Source organism: Pyxicephalus adspersus, chromosome Z (assembly GCF_032062135.1).
Source record: "Pyxicephalus adspersus chromosome Z, UCB_Pads_2.0, whole genome shotgun sequence".
Taxonomy (NCBI): domain Eukaryota; kingdom Metazoa; phylum Chordata; class Amphibia; order Anura; family Pyxicephalidae; genus Pyxicephalus; species Pyxicephalus adspersus.
Genome location: NC_092871.1, coordinates 68,457,727 through 68,478,324, shown reverse-complemented (window position 1 = coordinate 68,478,324; position 20,598 = coordinate 68,457,727). Strand labels below are relative to the sequence as shown.

Below are 20,598 nucleotides of genomic sequence, written 5' to 3'. Positions count from 1 at the left end.
GAGGAAAGCCAAGTTTCAGTGAGAGCCAGAAAGTTCAGAGACTTAGAAAGGAGGAGGTTGTGTATGGAGGTTAATTTGTTGCCAACAGATCTGGCATTCCATTAAACATGTAAAAGATCTGAATATTCCATGTGTAGAGAACTACTGTAAAATTAAGAAAAAAAGCCCACTGTGTGTACACAAATCAATACTTAGGTTAAATGGCTAAATAATAAATATTTTACTACTGTATGCTGTAAGACAAAATAGGTACACACATCACACTAATTTCAAGCAATAGGGACAATTTAGTGCTCAATCACCACATCGTGCAAAACACACATAATTGGGCTACCAATGCTTGCAAAATTACCTCTTGCTAGGTATATGCTAGGAGACAGTCTAAGGCTACAAACATACATCATATGATTCTCGTCCAATTTTCGATTCAGAGCTAATATCGGATGAGAACCTGACTTGTGTACAGACAGCAGCCATCTGACATAGTTCATGGATTCGTCCTAGCGGATCCACGAATGAATGCAAGCGAAAGGGAGAGAGCGCAGCAGGGTGGCATTAGCTCGTTGTTCCCCTTTCTCTCTCCATAGAGCTGTACAGCGCTGTACAGTGCTCATTCATGCATCTTTCAGTTCCTGTCATTGGAAATAACCATGAAAGATCTAAAAATGAAAAATCTAACGTGTACATAGCCTAAGAGTTAATTAATGAGCAAGACCTGCACCAGAAGTGCATATTGTTGCAAAGAGATTTTCAAATGTGATGGAAACATCTCTGAAGACTACTAATGATTGTTCTAATTTTCCATAGTAATAGAATTTCTCCATACCGCGTCTGCTGCATTGGAAAAAGAACCTTTGTGTGCTTAATTGTTGAGTTCAATAGTATTGCTCTGATAAGGCCATTTTGGACCATCCTAGGGCGCAATAAAACCCTTCCAACATAAATCTGGGAGAAAAATCATGCTGTGTCTGGCCAACTTGAGTCTTGACCAAAAGAAGTTACCTGTATATATGAGGGCCGATTCAAATTTTCTTTCAACCACTAAAGCAACATACAAGTCACTAAAGAACATCATCTCAAATTTGCTGTGTATGCATCATACTGTGTGCCAAAAAACTGAAAAAAATTAAAGAACTTGTTAGATCAAGCGTATAGAGCTAGCTACCAATGAGAAAACTCAGTCACTAAAGAAGAACTATGGCACCAACCTCCCACCTTGAAAGGCCCATGACATAAAGGATTAAAGGATTGGGATGTACACTTACCTGACTGTCCTGGAGTTCTCGCCATCAGACCTGCAAGGAGAGTGAGAAAGCAAATTACAACAAATTACAAACAGTACCCTGACACTGTTAAAGACATACTCCACATTGTAAAAAAAAAAAAAAAAATTATATATATATATATATATATATACACACACACACATACACATAGATATACACACACACACACACACACACACACACACACTGTTTATACACAGATTAACCAATAATAAATGTCAGTTTGCTAGTTGTTAGGTAAGATGTCACTCAATTTTTTAAGGGTGTAAGGATAGTTAGCTACAGGTGGCTTGTTAACAGCATTCTTCCTTAGTGTAGCAGAGGAGTTCAAATTTTAGGAACATTCATGTAGCTGAATATTTTTACTCAGAATATGTGACTAATTAAACCATGTGACTATATAAAAGATTGACAGTGTTTTATTAACATTGTGTATTTCCAAAAAATGTTACATATGCATGATACTAGATTAGGGCACCATTGCAACACGAAGCACATAGATTTGTTTTTTACAAGCCACAGAGTACTTTCTGAATGGCTCTCAACTCTTTCCCATCATTCATCTGATCCTTGCCAGCTATATCTCCCATAGTTGCTGATATTTTTATTTTATTAATAACCCACACAAAATCTTGGCAATGTGGAGCATTTTATCCTGTTTATACACTGTGCTCCCTATTAGTTCACTGCAGCTTCATGCCCCTGGCATTTTAGAATAAAAATTATATAGCACAGCTTTGAATCATGTATCAGGTGCCACTATGCCACCAAGTTGCATTAAAGAAAGTTTTTTTTTAATCTAATAAAAGCGACCACACAACAGCAAAGTTGTAATGTTTTTTCAGTAGCAAAAAATTTCACAAGTTAATACAAGCCTGCTTGTATGTGTAGCTTCTCTACTCGATGGTGAAGTGGTGCCACTCACCCAGCCAGTAAACAAATGACACATACATGCATGTATTTCCGTGCCTCACATAAATGACAGACTAGTATGACTTCAGTCTAACAGGTCACTTTTACACTTGAGGACTAGATGTGATCTTGAGTAGAAGGAGGATAGCAGTATTAGCTACCCTTTAAAGGAATCCTATTAGAATTAAAATATTAAAGATTACAAAACTATTGTCTTTATCCTTGCTTTACTGCCTATTTTTGACTTCCTTAGTCACTGTATGTGTTAGGGACCCCACCAGGTTGAGAATGTCCTTCTCCTCCTCTCATGACAGTATTCAAACCAGGCCTTTGGACACTAAGGGCCAAACATTGCATCCCTAGGGGGAGTCTACATGCTCCCCTATACCCAGAAGTACCTGGCATTTAGAGAAGGCTCCAACAAAACAATAGAGCGATGAAAGAACACAGTGAAGATGAATATGACTGATCCAAGAGTGCTGCAGCAGTGTGTATACATCCTCTCTTTCTGCAGCAGTTACTCCCATACACCACTAGAGGCAACAGAAGGGAACAGTAACACCGGACTTTTTTTTTTTTTAGAATAAATAAGCTCTTTTATCACAGCAGAATTCAGAACTCAAGGTGAGTCCGACTTAAGTAGCCTAATGAAAGACTTGGTTTTCCCCAGCGACTTGCAACTCGACTCGCGACTTGATCTCTCTGCTGACAGCTAAGGGGGAAGCAGGGAAGGCAGTGAGGCTTCTGTAAAACAGCCCCTTCACCCCCTCCTTCAGCTGTCAGAGGAGAAAACTTAGAATGCAAGAAAGATGGGAAGGAAGGCAGTGAGTCTTCTGTAACACTATCTTCCTCCCTGCCTTTCTTGCATTCTTTGTTTTCTCCTCTGACAGCTTAAGAGGGGGGGGGGGGGGGGGGGGGGGGGGGGGGGGTTGGAAGGTGGAGGAAGGAGAAAGCTGTGGACCTAAAATGTGATCCTGTGCTCAAGAACAGGATCAAAGCTCTGTTTCTATATGGGGACAAATTAGGATAAATGAAGTGACTTGAGTTGGGACTGGAGTCGGAAGAATTCTTGGTCCCTTGAGACTTGGTGTCAATAACTTGGGACTTGACTTGGACTTAAAGAGGGAAAACTTAGTCCAACCTCTGTCACACAGTGGTGCCTGGAAACAGCTTTTATGTGGAGAATCTGTATTTCTGCAAATGCAGCAAAAAGGAATAAAGCATCAAAGTACATGTATCCCTTACAATCAACAGTAGCTCTGACAGGTCCATTCCAATGAGTTTACTTTATAGACTTTTTTTCACAAATGTAAAATTGTAAGCAGCAATGTATAAGAATGTTTATTGGCTTTTTTGCTCTTCTACATTGTACCTAAATAGAAATGTTTACTTTTTTTGTTACCACAGAAACTGTAGGCACCATGAAATACTTAGACTGTATAATCCCATAAACTGTAGAATCTAGAAAATGGCAGCACATTGCAACAGGGGAGGTTTTCCGCTTCATTGACATAGTGGCTGTAAATGAAGCAAGAGATGTCCCTTCTGCAATAACTATTCATACCTGCCTGATCGCAGACAAGCTGCCAAAATATCCTAAATTGTATATGCACTGCTCAACTTTTCTTTCCAGGGATACCAAGTAATCCCGGTTTATCTTGCGAGTGCTGGGACTGCATTTACTTGTCATCCTTGCCTGGCCAATCAAGATGGCCAAAGATCAGAATGTGGGGGGAAAAAGGAAAGAAGAACATGGTGGGTAACACAACAGAAGGGAGACAGTTGAGCATCAACTAGGTTTAGTTTTGCTTTAAAGCTTATTCTACACAGACGTATTCTCCAGCGTTTAACTTTGAATTAATTAATTTAGGCGTTTAATGGGTCTTAAAAGCCCATGAATGACATTCCCATGCATTCCAATTGGCTAATGTACACCAGGGTGTTTCCTTGAGGCACCTTTGAGCGTTACAGGTAGCACTTCTTGCAAAGTTTTAAAAATTAAAACACAGGGTTAACGTGGGAAAGGCATCCATTGATTTCAATGGGTGCATCTTCACGCATTTTTCTGTGGTTTTTCACGTTTACAAGTGCTTGAAACATAAATGGGGGGGGGGGGGGGGACCCCGGGCATAGACGTTTTTCAGCTGTTTAAAGGCAAGCCTTAAAACGCTAGTAAAAGTGCATAAAAATGCATCTAAACGCAGTAGGAACATTTACATGCATTTTTAAGGCAGTCTGTGTAGACCCAGAATAAACCTAAATAAACAGGTGGGTCTGCAGTAATGATAAGCTAGCCATACACTATGCAAAGCTTTCAATCGATTAGAAAAATTCTCGACAGTCTTTTTTCTCACTGAACCATTCATCCTCTGCAGCTATTGCACATTTATACCTGAAAGTTGGCTGTTGTCAATCATACAATGTAAGTGAGAGAGCCCTATACATATACACATATACACACACACATACATACATATACACATATATACACACACACATACATACATATACACATATATACACACACACATACATACATATACACATATATACACACACACACACATATACATACATATACACATATATACACACACACATATACATATATACACACACACACATACATACAGACATGGTCCTACTCTGCAATAAACACAACTTCTGCCAAAATTTTACATACACAGATGACTTAGTTTGCACTTTAACAAACATTAACAAAATAACTTTTTTTTTTTTTTCAAATTTGTGCAAATTTTTTTTTGGTACATTAGACAAGACAAAATGAGCAAACATGCTGATCCTGCAAGAAATCCAGTGAACTCCTGTCATCCTTTGCTTTCTGCACAGCTGATATCCAAAATAGTGGTATTAGCAATTCTCATTTCTCCTCTGGAAGTGTGCTAGGACTACAGAACACCTTATCCCTTCTTGATCTCTTTAACAAAGGGAAGGTGTGCTGCAATCCTCACATACTTCCTACTCCAGGGTGTGAAGATAGTATAATGCAGTAACACCTTGAGGCAAAAGGTATTTTAGGCAGGAAAACCAGACGAAGATAAAGTAAAAGAGCATAATAAAAGAAGACTAATTCAAGGTCAAGAGGCTTCAGTCAATTACACAAGTTTATTCCACAATAAAAAAAAAAATGGTATTACAATAAAAAATGGCTTTTATTGGTATCCTACGTCTCCCAGTGTCCCAGTGACTCTGTGCATATGTAGAAAAAAACAAAGTTGGTCCTGGTGAACAGTCAGCCCTACTTTTTTTTTTATTTTTGTTTTTATACTTAACAGGTCCATTTTCAAACACAAGTTTTTTGTACCTGCTGGTCACCACTGAGCCTCTTCAAATAGATGGAAGTGACTGTACAGAGAGCAAGGGATGTGACAGAAAGGTAAAATGTGAAGATGTATTCATACATTAGTGCAACAGAGCTCTGTGCCCAGAGAAGTGGTGTGGGAGTAAGGAGAGTCAAGCAACTCCCACTACTGCAGTGTGATAACAGCCATAAATATTCATAATGACACCAGTCACAGCACAAGAGGGGGGTGCAGTTCACAATGTTCTATGGAGAAGGAAGGATGCATCTCTGCTGGGCTTTCCTGACCAGTATCTGCTCTATAGAGACCCCCAATCAATGCCACACGTATACTTCTTTTGGAGCAGTGTAGAGGATTACAGGAGGCTGATACAAAGAGAGAATAAAGGGGGTGTGAGCTGTGGAAGCTATACTCAAAGGAGACAAGCAGTGGTACAATGAGCAGAAAGGGACCACCAAATCAGTGCCCTACACACCCTTACAATAGCGATAGGGCTCATAGCACAGAAGTGCGTAGACACAGAATGTATTTTTTTTTTCTTTGGTCTTGCTTGGGTACAAATAATATACCCAATATACATATTTTAGATATCCTCATATACTCCAGTTCTCTATAACAAAGCAAACCTTTAATTTAATTCACATAGGCTGCCAAAGTGGTGCTTACCATGTGTTTACATGACTTCAAATAATTTGCAATACTCCCCACGTCCATTGAGCACTGCATCATTCTAATGCCAGGCACACACCATGTGATTTGCTCTAAATTCCTTATGATCAATATTTGAATCATCATTACAATCTATTTAAATCAATCACTGCAATAAACTAAAAGTATTTAAGGTACCACCTACTAGTTTGATAACTGGTCTGGATTACGATTAATTTTATATATAATCAAAATATCAGTTGAAACACAAAAAATGGTTTAAAATTCCAAAACTACAGAGAACCAACAAAATAAAAAATATTTTCCGCGATTAATTTTTATTAGATATTTTGCTCAAAGAACAATCTCAGAATACACTTCATTCGATTGATTTGTGGCATGTTTTTGTCTAATTGAGTACTGGATATATTCCTGAACATAGTCTTAATGCACCCAGTCAATACTCTGACTTATGCCCTGTCTAACTATTGAGTGTGCATACTGGTATTTTGACTAAATTTACAGGTTTCTGCATAAACCTAGGTGTAATTGTAAGGTTTTTTTTTTTATTTAAAAGATAAATTTGGATTTTCAGCATTCATAAATAGAGATTGGTATTCACGTGCCCGAGAATAGATCAAAACAGTAGCATTTTAATACATGAACAGAAAAACTGTAACCTAAGCTCATTTGCATGAAACATTACATAAAACTGTGATTTATAAATAACCTGGACACTTAGCAGAAAGGGAAATTACAGTATGAGAAACATACCATGGCAATATGAGATTATTAACCAAACTCACTACATCAGGAAGAACACAAACAGATTTGAGAGCTATAGGATTTCATGCAACACATTTTCAATAAGTCCAAAATACCCATTTCTCTTTTGCACATGAATGAATAGGTGCCACTTGTAAAACAATTTCAGTGATTTGCATTTTTTCTCCTATTTCCACTATAAATATACTATTTTCCATGCTGATTTGATGAAAGGGGGAAATTTGCATACGATTATTACAGCACACCAACTGAGCAAACAGAAATAAACTCAGGTTATAGTTTAAAAATAAAGGCAAGTTAGCTCTTCTTAGACATAAGACACAATGTATATTATTAAGATAACTGTCATATTGGGCTAAACTCTTCCTCCACCTACTTACAGTTACCCAATCAGTAAGGTGTAAATCTGAGTTTGGGAATCTGGATGACTTACTCAATACCTGTCAGACGATAACAGACCCCATCAAACTGTCATTAAAGCAGAGTTGCGGGTACGCATCTCAGCTTTGGTTGCATGTGGCAATGCCAGCTTTTCCTGTGCTTGCTGGAAATTATTGAATGCCTTCACAATCAGCCAGGCCAATCAAGATAGCCAAACAACATATCCAGGAAGAGAAGGCAGAAGAAGATGGCTACGCCCTGCAACAGAACTGGGACAGGCATATATTGGGTTTAGTTCCGCTTTAAAATACCACTTGCCTGGTTTCAGATGTATGACAAACTAGAATTTTCAGCATGGTGGCTTTCACCATTTCTGAGGTATAAGCCCACTAAAACAAATTTCGTCAAGTTCCAAGCCAGAGATTCAACACCCTGCCCTTCCACAGTGTAACTTGGGGACCTTACTATTTGTTTACGAAGAAACTATTTGTTAAGGAGATTTAAAACATATCCTCACTTTGTTTTTGAAGCTTCTCCCCTATAGTGGATTTCATTTGAGTATATACTTACCTGCAGCCTCCACCCCGGAGACCTTTATTCTGCAGTTTTTAAAATAATCATTTAGTGATTCTGCTTGTGCCACACCCACCATTTATTCCCATGGGTTGGCCTGTAATCATAATCCACACAGAGTAAAAACACAGTCATAGACAGGGATGCGATCGAATGCTGAATGCATGGCATGCGTCAAGTTTGGCTGAGACAGAATGCATGGTTGTTGGAGAAAAATTAAAGGCTGAGAGTTAGCCGTTATTGGTTAGGTTAGCTAATTAAGGGGATAGAGGAAGCTTTGGGGCTTTTCTTTATACATGTTTTATTTATTTTATTTTTAAACAATGGTAAACAATACTATCAGTGTAGAAAAGGAAAATACAGGAATAACTTAGATCAGCAGTGCTGTAAACAATAGTTTCCATACATTAACCACCTGGCCGTTAAACCCGACCTTGGTTCGGGGTAAAAAAAACTTGCAAAAAGTGTTAAACCCGAACTTTTCTGAGGTGGGTAAACAAACATTATATTGCAATCCGATTGTCATACATTGTATAACAATCGGATTACAATTGAAAGAATATACTTACCCGGGCCCCGCAGCTCCTCCGGACATGTCCGTCCTCTTCTGTCTTCTCCCGGCGAGTGCAGTGACGATCTCCGGGGTTTCCCAGTGACGTCGCTGCATGCGTCGGTGCGGGAGGCGGGGCGGGAAATTCAAATAACTTTGTATTGAACTCAATACAAGAAAGCTGTATTGAGTCCAATACAAAGAAATCTTTATATAATATATATATATAATTGTATTATATATATATATATATAATATATAAGCTACTGTACAATTAAATTACATTATACACTTTTTTTTTTAAAGTTTTTTTTTTTTATGTTTTATAAAAAAAGATTTTATTATTAAATTTATAAAATTTTGGACATATTTCGGTGAGTTATGCGGTAATTTGGTGAATTATAAGTAATTATTGAGTAATTCGGTGAATTATAGCCTACAATCTAAAATAAATTTCCTTGCCAAAAATTTAACACTTTTTGCATGGAAGTACAGAAGTTCGGAAAGAATTAGAATCCCCGGAGTTCGCTTACGCGTCCCTCGGCGATTCCTGATGATGTCCGTGCATGCGCCCATCGATGGGGGTCGTAGCGGGAAATTCAAATATATTACTATACAGTATACTAAATTATTGCATTTTCAGTATTTTTGATTTATGTTCTTGTTTAAGCTGATTTTTGTGTTTTTTATTTAATTTTATTGAAAGTAAATTTTTTTTTTTTTTTTTACATGATTGTGTGTTTCAAAGGTTTTTATATTTATGATATCTACTAGACCCTTGTTCGGACATATTTCTGTAAGTTACAGGTCTACAATTTAAAAAAAAAAATGTCATGAAAAACAGTGTACCGCTTTTGGTACAGAAATCTAGACATCTGTGAAACGCCCAGGTGGTTAAACTATGAACACAAATAAAAAAAAGGGGGGGTTGGGTAAATAGGGATGGGAAGGCTAGGGGAGAATAGGGGAGGTAAAGGTATAAACTAGATTAGATTTATGAACGAACATAGAACAAAGTTCAACTGCAAAAAGAGAGTTAAGCGTGGAGGCTGTCAGAAGAAAGAAGTTAAATTAAAACCGTCTAGAATAGCACAAACAACAAAAATCACCTTATATTTCCTGAGCTAAATAGACACTATAGTCGGGAGAGCCTTGTAAGAAGTAGAACCTACTTGTAAGAAGTAGAACCTACGTGTAAGAAGTAAAACCAGGTATTGCAGAACTTCTCCTCTGTACCGTACATTGTGGATGTTAGATCTTCTATGAGCATGGTCTGGTTGATCTTTCAAAACCAAAGTCCAATATTAGGCTGGGTTAGTTTAAGAACAGTGATATGCTTTCTGAGGTCTATAACTGAGATGGAGAAGGAAGAACGCTGGGTCATCTGGTATTGGTAGGTTTGTGAACTTCTGCATCATGTTTCCAACCTTAACTCAAAATGGCTTGAGTTTGGGACATGACCAGAACATATGTAGAAGTGTTCCCCTATCTGTATCACATGCCTAACACCTGTCTGAGACACTAGAGAAAATCTGATGTAAGCCTGTAGGTACCCTATACCTCCTTGTTAGTATTTTGTATCCTAGTTCTTGAAATTTGCTGCTGATTGAGGATTTGTGGGCCAATGATATTAATTGCGTGTGTTGAGATTCTTAGAATGTCAATCCTAGGTCCCTTTCCCATGATCTCAAATAGATTGGTAAAAACCCTGAGAAGGAGCTTGCAACAGCCTCGCTAGTTCTGTGAGCGTATGGTGAGCTACTCCCTCCTCAATACTCAACCTTTCAAAGATTGTCAAGGAGTAAACAAATTGTCATACCTGGGGAAGGTACTGCAGGAAATGGGATAGTTGGTTAGCTCTCTAAAGAGATAGTGTATGGGAAGAGATAATAGGGATGGTTTGGATCTGTTAGTTCCTTTTAGGAGGGCCAACTGTGATGTAAAATAAAGTAGTGAGCTCTACTTAGGTTATGTTTTGCCAGGATACATAATCCTGGGTCTTCTATCAGGAAAGGACAGAATACCAATCACAGGTAGAAATGGGCAAGGTGTCTGAAAGATTGGAGGATTGTATATATTTAGAGCAGTATTTTCAAACCTATGGTATGGCGTTTCTGTAAAAGTGTTGCGAGTGCATGTGAAAGCCATGGTACTGCAGGAAGTGGAGTATTGCTATATAACTGTTCCAGGCCCACCCATTGCTTGTATGGAGAGTGGCAGCACCAGTACACCACTCTTGTGAGGTGCACAGCCGCATAATATAGTGAAAGGTTTGGCATTTCCATGCCTCTCTGACTTTAGGACAGGAAAAGTAGTCAATGGTTTATCTGTGGATTTTTATTCCCCCCAGATACCGTTAAACATTATGAAGTTTGCATTCTTAAATAAGGAGTTAGGTATGGTAACTGGGAGTGCTTGAAACAGGTATAACAGTCGGGAGTACATTCATTTTTATAGCGCTTATGCGTCCAAACCAAGAGATAAAACCATTGGTCCATCTCTGGATGTCTATCTGGATTCTTCAGAGCCGAGGAGGGAAATTTAGTTCAAATATCTTCGGTAGGTGTCATGAAATATAAGTGTTTAGTTATTTAAGTGCTGTATTGCTCCATCTAAAGGAATATGAATGGGAGATCTGAGACACCAGTTGTGGCTGGAGCGTGATGTTCATGGCTTCAGATTTAGAGTAGTTTATTTTAAAATTAGATAAAGTGACATTCTTTCAGCACCTTCATAAAATAGCTTTGGGTTTTTTAAGCTTCTGGAAACAAAACTTCCTAGGAACTAACCAGTGCTGGGGTTATAACTATACCCAGGTTTTGAGACATTCACCCAACCTTAAAGGGATGATCATACATTTGTAAAGCATGCTGTCATTGTTAGCTGAACATCTTTTCTTGATTTAAGTTTAACCTTCTTTTCTAATTTATACTTAAAAAATATATACATTCATAAAAAGGGTAAACCAGCACTTTTCTGAGACAGAATTGGGGACTGAAGAACAAGGAATTGTGTTTCTGTGAATTTATATTGTAGAGTATATTTTGCCAAATGTAAGAGAAGATGTAATTACACGTCGTCAGAGGACATTCTTAAAGACTCATGCCAAAGCCAGCAGTCACAGCCCAGCACATTATCAGCACAAATAGATTCTGCTCTCAGGGAGGATGAATTATTTAATTACAAGATAATTTCTTGGTCGAAAGCCCCAGGATCCCACAACATAAATTGGTTCTGTATATAAATGAGATCCAGATGATGCCAAATATCTACACTATGACAGCACAATAGTAAAATATGAAGATCAACAGTTGTTGAAGGTTTTCTCTTCTCAGTGAATTGCTTTACATCACACCAAAGTAAGAGCTGAGTAACCTCACCCTGTGCCATCAGAACAAATAAGAAAACAATCGAATGATTGTGCTGGCAGATTAGAATTTATCCAATACATAATTTAGTCTGAACTACTTTACACTACAGTGGCTGACATGGTGCTGTACACATTATCAGTTGATGCTACCAGCCATTTGAGAGCTTGAGTTTGCTTGAGAACATAAGTACACTGGCAAAAGTGATAATTATCACCAGAGGCTTGCCTTAAATGTAGCCGTTTTGAGAAACAAATTGGTAGGTTTATTTCTACTCTAGGCACTAAATAACATGTAGCAGTGTAAATAAATATAGGCACTAAGGGCTTAGGGACCAGTTAGGGTGTATGAGAACAATGAGAACTTTTTTTAAGGATGCAAAGGCCATTAGTGTAACGTTGCACAGACTTTGCTAAAGCTTCAGAGTTAAAAACCCAGATCTAATCTTTACTAAAATTACTTTAATGGCACCAGATAAACATATAACAACATTTGTTTAAGGTGTTCCAACAAGAACAAGTCAACTTTCTTCCATCCATAATTAACGGAGTGGCCATAAAGTACAATAGTAAAGAGGTCAGTTCTCCCATCACTCCAACACCAATTAATTCAGCGGATATGTATTTAGAAGATGACCTGCAGGATGCAGCTGGGTATATACTGGACAGCACTGGTCAACTACACTCCAGCCTAGAAGTCTTACCCACAAATGCTAGTCTCGATTATTCTGTTGATTCAAAAGGCTGGTGAAAAAAACACAACTGGAAACAGGAAATACAGTCTTTTCTGTGTTATATACAAGAGTACTGATAAAAAATGGTATACAGGGAAACATTTGACTATAAGCTGGGTTTAAGTGTATCTGTGAAATGTAAAAACATGAATACCTACCATCTGACAGTTGCTGTGACATACATTAATGTTTTATAATATGAACTCCTGCCAAGTGAAGATGAATTCCCATAGTCATTTCCTCAAAGGTTTGTTGTGCCAGAAGTCAAACTAGTGGTAATTACAAATTGATAGCTCCATTATGTAACATAAAAGGTACATGTATGACTTTCCTCAAGGAATTCTGTTACTGGCCTGTGACAACCTCTAAAGCACTAGAGCAGACAGGTTGGCACAGACCTTCACAGCAGATGCAAGCTTTGCCTGGTTCCCTGCCGGCTGTTGGATCATGTCAGGTACAGACCATAAGCTGCCCAAGTGCCTTGTGCCCCGGCCATCTGCTTGGAACAAGCAGGGTGCAGGTGAAACAGATGAAGGAAAACAATGTTCACTGAAGTCTGCTAATAACAACATCTACCTAACAGCGCAAGCATCTGTTTGGCCCTTCTAAGCACACTGAAGCACAGCACACCTGAAATAATTGGGGCACTGAACAGGTGGAATATAATACATAGTACTGCTATGGTATCAGACGCTAAAGCTGTCCAAAGATTTAGTAGTACATTTACTTATTGCTTTTGGGAATTTTTTCTTAGTTTTCAAATAATGTTCGCCCAAATCTACCACAATTATTTTAAGAGGAAAGGTAAGTGGATGTGGACCTATTATGAAAATATAAACATTATAGAAAAGGGTTTAACCTTCAGTCTATCACTGCAGTGAGACTATTCTCTTTCTGTTCGTCCACAAGACTAAATGACAAAGCTGCCAGGTCTGCCATGTATAAAATGATATGCATTGTCTAAACCTCAAGGCAAAAGCCTCAAGCCAGTCAAGAGGCTGATATCCAATTCTTTTTACCATGACAGGATCACTAAAAAGCATCAAAGAGAATACTCATCTGTTTACACAAATAATTCCCTTACTGCAACGTGAGGGAGGTGTCACTGCCTTGCTGATGGAACTACTAAAGAATGTTACTTCCTAATGACACCTTTGTCATTAGGTCAGTGAGGGGACAGACCATGGAGCCAAGGGAGTATTTCTCTGCTAGTAAGTTGTGTGGCATGGTCCAATATAATAAAAATCACATTGTAAGATTTTCTCAGGATCTTGGAAAGGTAAGTAGTATATGCAATTATATACAGTATTAACTATAGTAATACCATTCAGAAACCCCAGAAAAGTTTTTAAACTATGTTTAAACTGGTAGAAATTAGTAACTTTGTAGCACAGCAACAAGGTCTGTATGGGTTTTGACAGTATTCACATCCACCATTGTGTAAAACTGGAAATCTGTTTACATCATTGTTATTTACTATACGCCAGTCTGATACAGATCAAGTCACCTATCTTTCTTTTGCAATACATCATATATAATACATCATCTGCCCTCAATATATTTTTACAAAGTGCTTGAGCATTTAAACACTGAATTCATACAGAGCCTCAAGGAGACATGATTAAGGCAAATTGTGATTTGCTCTTGCAGGGCAAAGCAGAATGTTTGTTTTAATATTCAACCTTACAGCCAAACATAATAATTGACTAAAACTTGGTTTTGGAGAAAGGCTTCAGGTGGCAACACTGGACAAATCATTCAGCATAAGGACTGTTGCATGGCAACCTACATAGGGCGCCTGTTTCTGGCAGCCAAAAAAAAAAAAACAGCAAAGTAGTAAAGAAAAGGTGAATATGTGTGGCTGGTAAGAAACTAAGACTCACAAACCTCAGTCAGAATTCAATAACATGGAGTATTGTGTTGAGGTTTTTATAAGCATCTGTGTCCCAAACTTTTCCCCTCTTCCCCCTTTGTGGCAAAAGGTGCAAGGATAGTCAAAAATATTCCCAAAAGTAGAGGAAAGCCTTCCAATGACAGAAACACAACAAACCTGAGAGGTTCTAACCTTTCCCCACCCTACCCCATGGTAAAAAAAACAATATGTTTGCCTACTATCACAAGGTATTTTAAAGCCTTTCTAGGGACAGGCTACAAACTACAGTGACATGGGAGGAAGGGAGATATTTGAGTGGGCCAGGTAGTGCAGGATTGTTCTAATGACAGCCACATACTTAGTTTTTTTGCATATTTGATACATCAAGTACTTCAAAGCTCACTGAAACAATAAAATCCACCAGATTGAACCATCTGACAATAAAATCTGTGGCCAATAATTTTGCACATACTGGATTACAATAATTGGTAATCATGAAGAGAAAATGAAAGCAAACTTTGCAAAGTAAATCCTGAGCACTCTGTGCTGCAATCTGACAAAAATAGGCCATACATGATACTAGCCTATGAAAATAAACCTGTCCAAAAATCAACTGCCACTAAAGATCTACATTGAAAGACAACAGTATTATAGTAACTACACAAAAACAACAATATTCTGCATAAATAGATATCATTTATTAAATACTCTGTTCTGTGGGACCCTAGTGTTCCACCAGAGGTTTCTAGGGGTTCTTTGAGAAATTAGCAATTTGTGACTCAGGTCAGTTCAACCAATATTAATGATCCTTTTAGTTATCTGTTAGGTTAACATTCTTCTCACTGGTCAGCCATGTAGGAGGCATTATTCCCACTGACCACCGCACTAATATACTGTGAGCTGTGGATATAGTATTTATAGTAGGGGTTCCCTAAAGAAATGAAAGTATTTTCAAAGGGTTCCCTCCATGGTAAATAGGTTGGGAAATGCTGTACTAAAGCCATTATATTCACATGACAGAAAGGAAGCTACCATTTGCAAAAAAAAGATTCTGGCCATGGCAGCCTCTATACTCCTTTTTATAGTCTTAAAAACACTTTAAGATCAACTTCTGTTGCAGCTTGACTCAAGCTGTGTGCATACTTCCAGCACTATTGGTTGATAAGCAGAAGAATGCAAATTTTTTCTGTTGGTTGGCTAAAGATGGAAACAAAAGGCTGATTTTAATGAGATTATTACAAAATGGAACAAGATGATTATTGCAGTACCCTGATGATAAACTGAACTGAAAAAGTAAATTTTGTTCTCTCCATCAGAGACTTTAATTTTCAATTTTCACTTCATTGGCATTGATTTAAAAAAATATAGCATGAACCTCTAGACTGCCCATTATTTATAAATTTTGAGGCTGATCTGGTACCAGTCTAAGCCTATTCATTTGTTTTTTTACCACAGGTGTTGGGTTCTTACTTTTCTGATATTATGCCACTTGAATGTATTGAACCTACAGTCATTTTTTTAATTCAAAAATATTTAAATATTTACTTTATCTACCCTTTTACTGTAAACCATTAAAAAGAATGATATTCAAACCAGGGCTGTGGAGTTGGAGTCGGAGACAACTTTGGGTACCTGGAGTTGGAGTCGATAAAAAATGTGCCGACTCTGAAATTTTATTTCAGATAAAATGTGTTTAAACAGTTCATCTGAGTGTAAACAAGTGTAATGATACACGTGTAGGTGAGTGCTGTGGCCTGATGTGTGTTAGGTGTCTTGTCTGCACTCTCTTTATATGCTACCATCCAGGGCTGAACTTTAACATCATTTTGCACACCACCTAATACTAGGAAGTTAGTCAAGTGGCCCCCCTGGCCCTGGGGCCTCCCACTGCCCTGTCTTCAGCAGGAAAGCAGCAAACAAAGATAAACACATCAGCGTCTGCTCAACTTCCGGTCTGCTAAAAGAGCTAAGTAGAACTTGGAGGAACAGCTTTTTGGATTCAACTGTAAATGTTCATCTTTATTTTAAAACTGCATGGCTGCATGTGTGTACAATGATGGAAGGCTGTGTGTATATTTCTGGATAAAACTGCAAGACTATGTGTATGTTTGTTTGTATGGTGCAGGAATGTATGAATGTTTGTGTATAGTACATATTGTGTGTATGTTTCTGAACAATCAAAGAATATGCTAGTTCGTATAACATATTTTATATTTCAGTGAAAGCGGAACCCCATTTACAATGGCAAAAAGTCTGTCAACAAACACAATAAAGTCTGCTGTTTATGAGCACTTTACAATATCAAGTGATGGGAAACATTTTGTGTGCCAATGTATTCTTGAAGTTAATGGTGAAAAACAATGTGATGCAAAAATTAGCAGCTTCAGTGGGACTACCAAAAATGCACCTACAAGAGCATCAAATTTGAAAAGAAACTTGCAGTGTTTTCATCCTAAAGGGTTAAAAGTTGTGAATGAAAAGGATATCAATGAAAATTTCCATCTAAAAAATGTTCAGAAATCTACTGGAGACCAAACACAACTAAGAAGATTCTTTATATCTGACAAAGTTACCATAACAATGACACCAGAAAAATTCCAAAACCACATTATTGAAATGGTAGTAAAGAATAGTGTACCACTATCCTTCTTTTCACAGCCAGCCTTTTAAGGCTTAAATAGAGAAATGGCTAAAAAACTTGGTGTTTCTCTGAGAAGACAAAGTGTTAGGAAACCTATAATTGAAGAGGCCAAATGTAAAATGGAAGAACAAGGAAAAGGGCTGATGGGACATTTGTCTTCATAAAAATGTATGCATGCACACGTCATATTATTTTGCTATTAATGTTAGTTTTGTTGATGAAAATAATAAAACAATAAGGTGAACCTTGGGAGTAAAGGACACCCAGGTACATCACACCAGCAACTATCTTCAGAACCTAATGGAGGACGTTCTAGAAGATTTCTAAGTTAAAAAGGAACAGATTCTATGTATTGTGACAGATAATGCTTTTATTATGTTGAGAACAATTAAGAAAATGAATAAAGTAGATGAAGAAAGTGACAGACAGATTTTAAAGGAAGACAGTTCTGCAAGTATTGGAGAAAGTGAAGAGAATATAGACATTTTGGTTAACATTGTTGAAGAAGCATTTAAGAGTGCTACCATTCAACATATGCGTTATGCTGTTCATACTCTGCAACTTGCAATAGGAGATGGATTGAAAGATCGTCATGCAGCTACTCTAATTGGCAAATTGAGGCAAGTAACTGTTGCAGCCAGGGCCCCTAAAACAGATGGCATTTTGAAAAGACATGCAGGAAAAGGAGCCATTTTGCATCAAGCAACACGCTGGGGAAGCACTTATTTTATGGTAAAGCGTTTGCTTAAACTAAAAGACTTTCTTGAAGAACTGGACAATGAAAATGTTTTATTAACTGAAAGCCAGTGGACACAAGTAGAAGCACTGGAAAATCTACATTCTAACCCTTTTACTATCACCAAGAGTTTGCAATCTCAAGATTTAACACCTGCTAAACTCTTCTTGAATTGGAAGAGCTTGATATATTGCCTGAACAAAAGTGGAGGGTTAATAGCTGATGGCATTGTATCTTCAATGAAGAAAGAGAGAATCTTTCACTGGATAATCAAATCTTGTTAGCTGCTATTTATGTTGAACCAATGAGCCGAATTTTGTTGAGTAATGACCAGACTGATACTGCAAAAAAGGCCCTCTATGATGTAGCAGTTCGCATGAAGATATTACTACCTGAAACACCACCACTGGATGAAACTATAAGCACTGATAACTCATGATCTTTCTCTTCAAATGAAGAATTAGATTGATTCCTACTTGGACAAAATAGAATGTTCAATAGTAAAGCGACGTTGCATATGCGTGAAAGATAAACAAGCAGAAAATGTCCAAATAAAAAGATTCCAGCAGGAATTTTTTAAAGAATTAAAAGAGGTATAAAAAAAATTGATCGCTCATCGAAACTGACTGTAAAAGAAGCCATCCTTGTTTATCCCGAGATTATTAATGATGTAGGTAGAACCGTAACAGCAATGCCACCCACCCAAGTGAGTGTTAAAAGACTATTTTCAGCTCTAAAAAATAATCAAGTCAGATTTAAGAGTTCTATGAAAGAGAATCTGGTTTCCTAGAACAACACTTCATTGAGTTAGTTTTGGATTGCATTTAACAGCTATTCTACTCTACAAGGATATTTCAGGTTTAATATATAAACTGTTTTAGGTTTTCCAGCTTTTTTGTTCATGTAGTTAAGCTCTGTTTTAAAACTACCAAAGAATGTGGTTCATATTTTTAAACTGGTAAAGTTCCTGTTCCTGATTTTATTGCGTGCTATGCTATTACTTTATAGCCACTTGATAAAAACAATAAACCTTACGGTTTTCATTTTTTTTTTGTCTTTTGTTTAAACTGGCCAATACAGTAGAGCGTCAGCTTCCTAGCCAGTAGTTCTGTAGTTAAATGGCGTGTATGTTGCCTTCCTTCAATCAATGTGGAAAATACATTAGCATAATATAGGGTTTCTCATGTTATCTTCACTTTTGCAACCAAGCTTCACAAAAAAAACTTTTCACCCTTTAAAAAATTATTTTTGGTTCCCATTGAGATGTTAAAACCTACTTCATCAGGTAAGTAGATGTTTTTTTCCATCTTCCTTAGCAATGAAATCAAGGATTTTGTATATTAAAGCCTTTCTTGAAGAGAAGAGGAATCATTGCGCCTTGCAGGAAATAAAGAAGTTCTTTTTAATGGCCATTGGAATTTACCATGCATCTATCTATTGTTGAAATAGATACATTAATTCCAAATTTGGCAAATAATTGATCCTTCATTTCCCTAAGGCTTATTCTGCAATCTTCAGACATTACCTTGCATAACTCCTCCTTACAGGCTTCATCCAACTTTTGAATTTCTCAGACCTCCTCTTGGTAATTTTTCCACTCTACAGAAAAATTTATAGGTCCTAATAATTTTGGTCATGGTTGTATGATTACAACCTGAAACCATTGCTATATGGAAGGCATCACTTCCTTTGAGATTCCTTTGTTACTCTTTGACAATCTGCATTACTTAATTCTCTGGCCATAAGGGTAAGTGCAATACTAAATATAAAGCTAATTTATGAATATTTAGGGATTTTTTTGGGAAGTTTGAATGCAAAAGTGTGAAGATAAATTGGGAATCCCTGTAAATACAGAGGAGTCGAAGTCTGGGGTACCAGAAACTGAGGAGTCGGCGTCGAAAGATTTATTTATTTACTCAACAGCCCTGATTCAAACCTGACAGAGGGACCAAGGCAACAGCCCTCTTTAGGCCTTCTCTGAGCACCATTATTGTATATTCTGCCATTCAGAGTCAATGTCTAGAATGATCTGAGGTTTTTTTGGAGTACAAATCACTGAAGTACATTTCTTTTCCCTTTTTTAAACCTAAAGCCATGTATTTGATCCTGGTTTAGTCTTTACTCTGTATTTGTGTATTTACTGTACTTATTCTACCAAACATTTACTCTCAGTACTGGCTCTACAGCTCTTTCACCAATAAGAAATGTAAAGAAACATTGTAATATTTTATTTGTGGATTGTATCTTTAATTGTAAAAAAAGGAAAACAAATACAATTGAAACTTCAGTTTATGAAAAAGGATGATCTTGCATGGTTTCTCTAAAAAAGGGAAGGAAGGGGGAAGATAGGTGTCTAAGAGTAGGGTGCTGACAAACCAAGAAACCCAGTGTATACACACTCTGGGCAGGGAGGTACTCTTTGCACCCCTGAATCTTGCTGCAATAAGGCTATTACACTGCTCTGATCCACACAGGGCCTACAAGCTGTGTGCGCATCCCCGACAGAGTCAGAAAATGGCAGCAGTATTCACAGCATGACATAAATAAACATTGGAGTCTGTGACTCACTCCTTGGCACCCAAGAAGATGAGCAAGGAGCATAGGAATCTTATCAAATAACAGCTAAAGAAGAAGTCTTAACCTCTTCTCATCCAGGTATACAGAGGATGCAGCTAATTTAATGGTCCTGTCTTTAATTAAATAAGCTCCTTCTACCACAGGCATTAATCAAAAGCTATAAACTATTTAAAGGAAAAAAACACACACACACACACACACAACCTATAAT

At 37.5% G+C, this 20,598-nt stretch overlaps 1 protein-coding gene across 5 annotated transcripts in view; it reads right to left on the bottom strand.

Moving 5' to 3' along the window:
• Positions 1–20,598, bottom strand: part of LOC140343599 (IQ motif and SEC7 domain-containing protein 2-like) — a 255,722-nt gene that overhangs the window by 184,980 nt on the left and 50,144 nt on the right. For all 5 annotated transcript variants that reach the window (XM_072430325.1, XM_072430318.1, XM_072430323.1 and 2 more), the window contains one exon: positions 1,266–1,295. In XM_072430325.1, the coding sequence (XP_072286426.1) occupies positions 1,266–1,295 (30 nt within the window). The remainder of the gene's footprint in view (positions 1–1,265; positions 1,296–20,598) is intronic.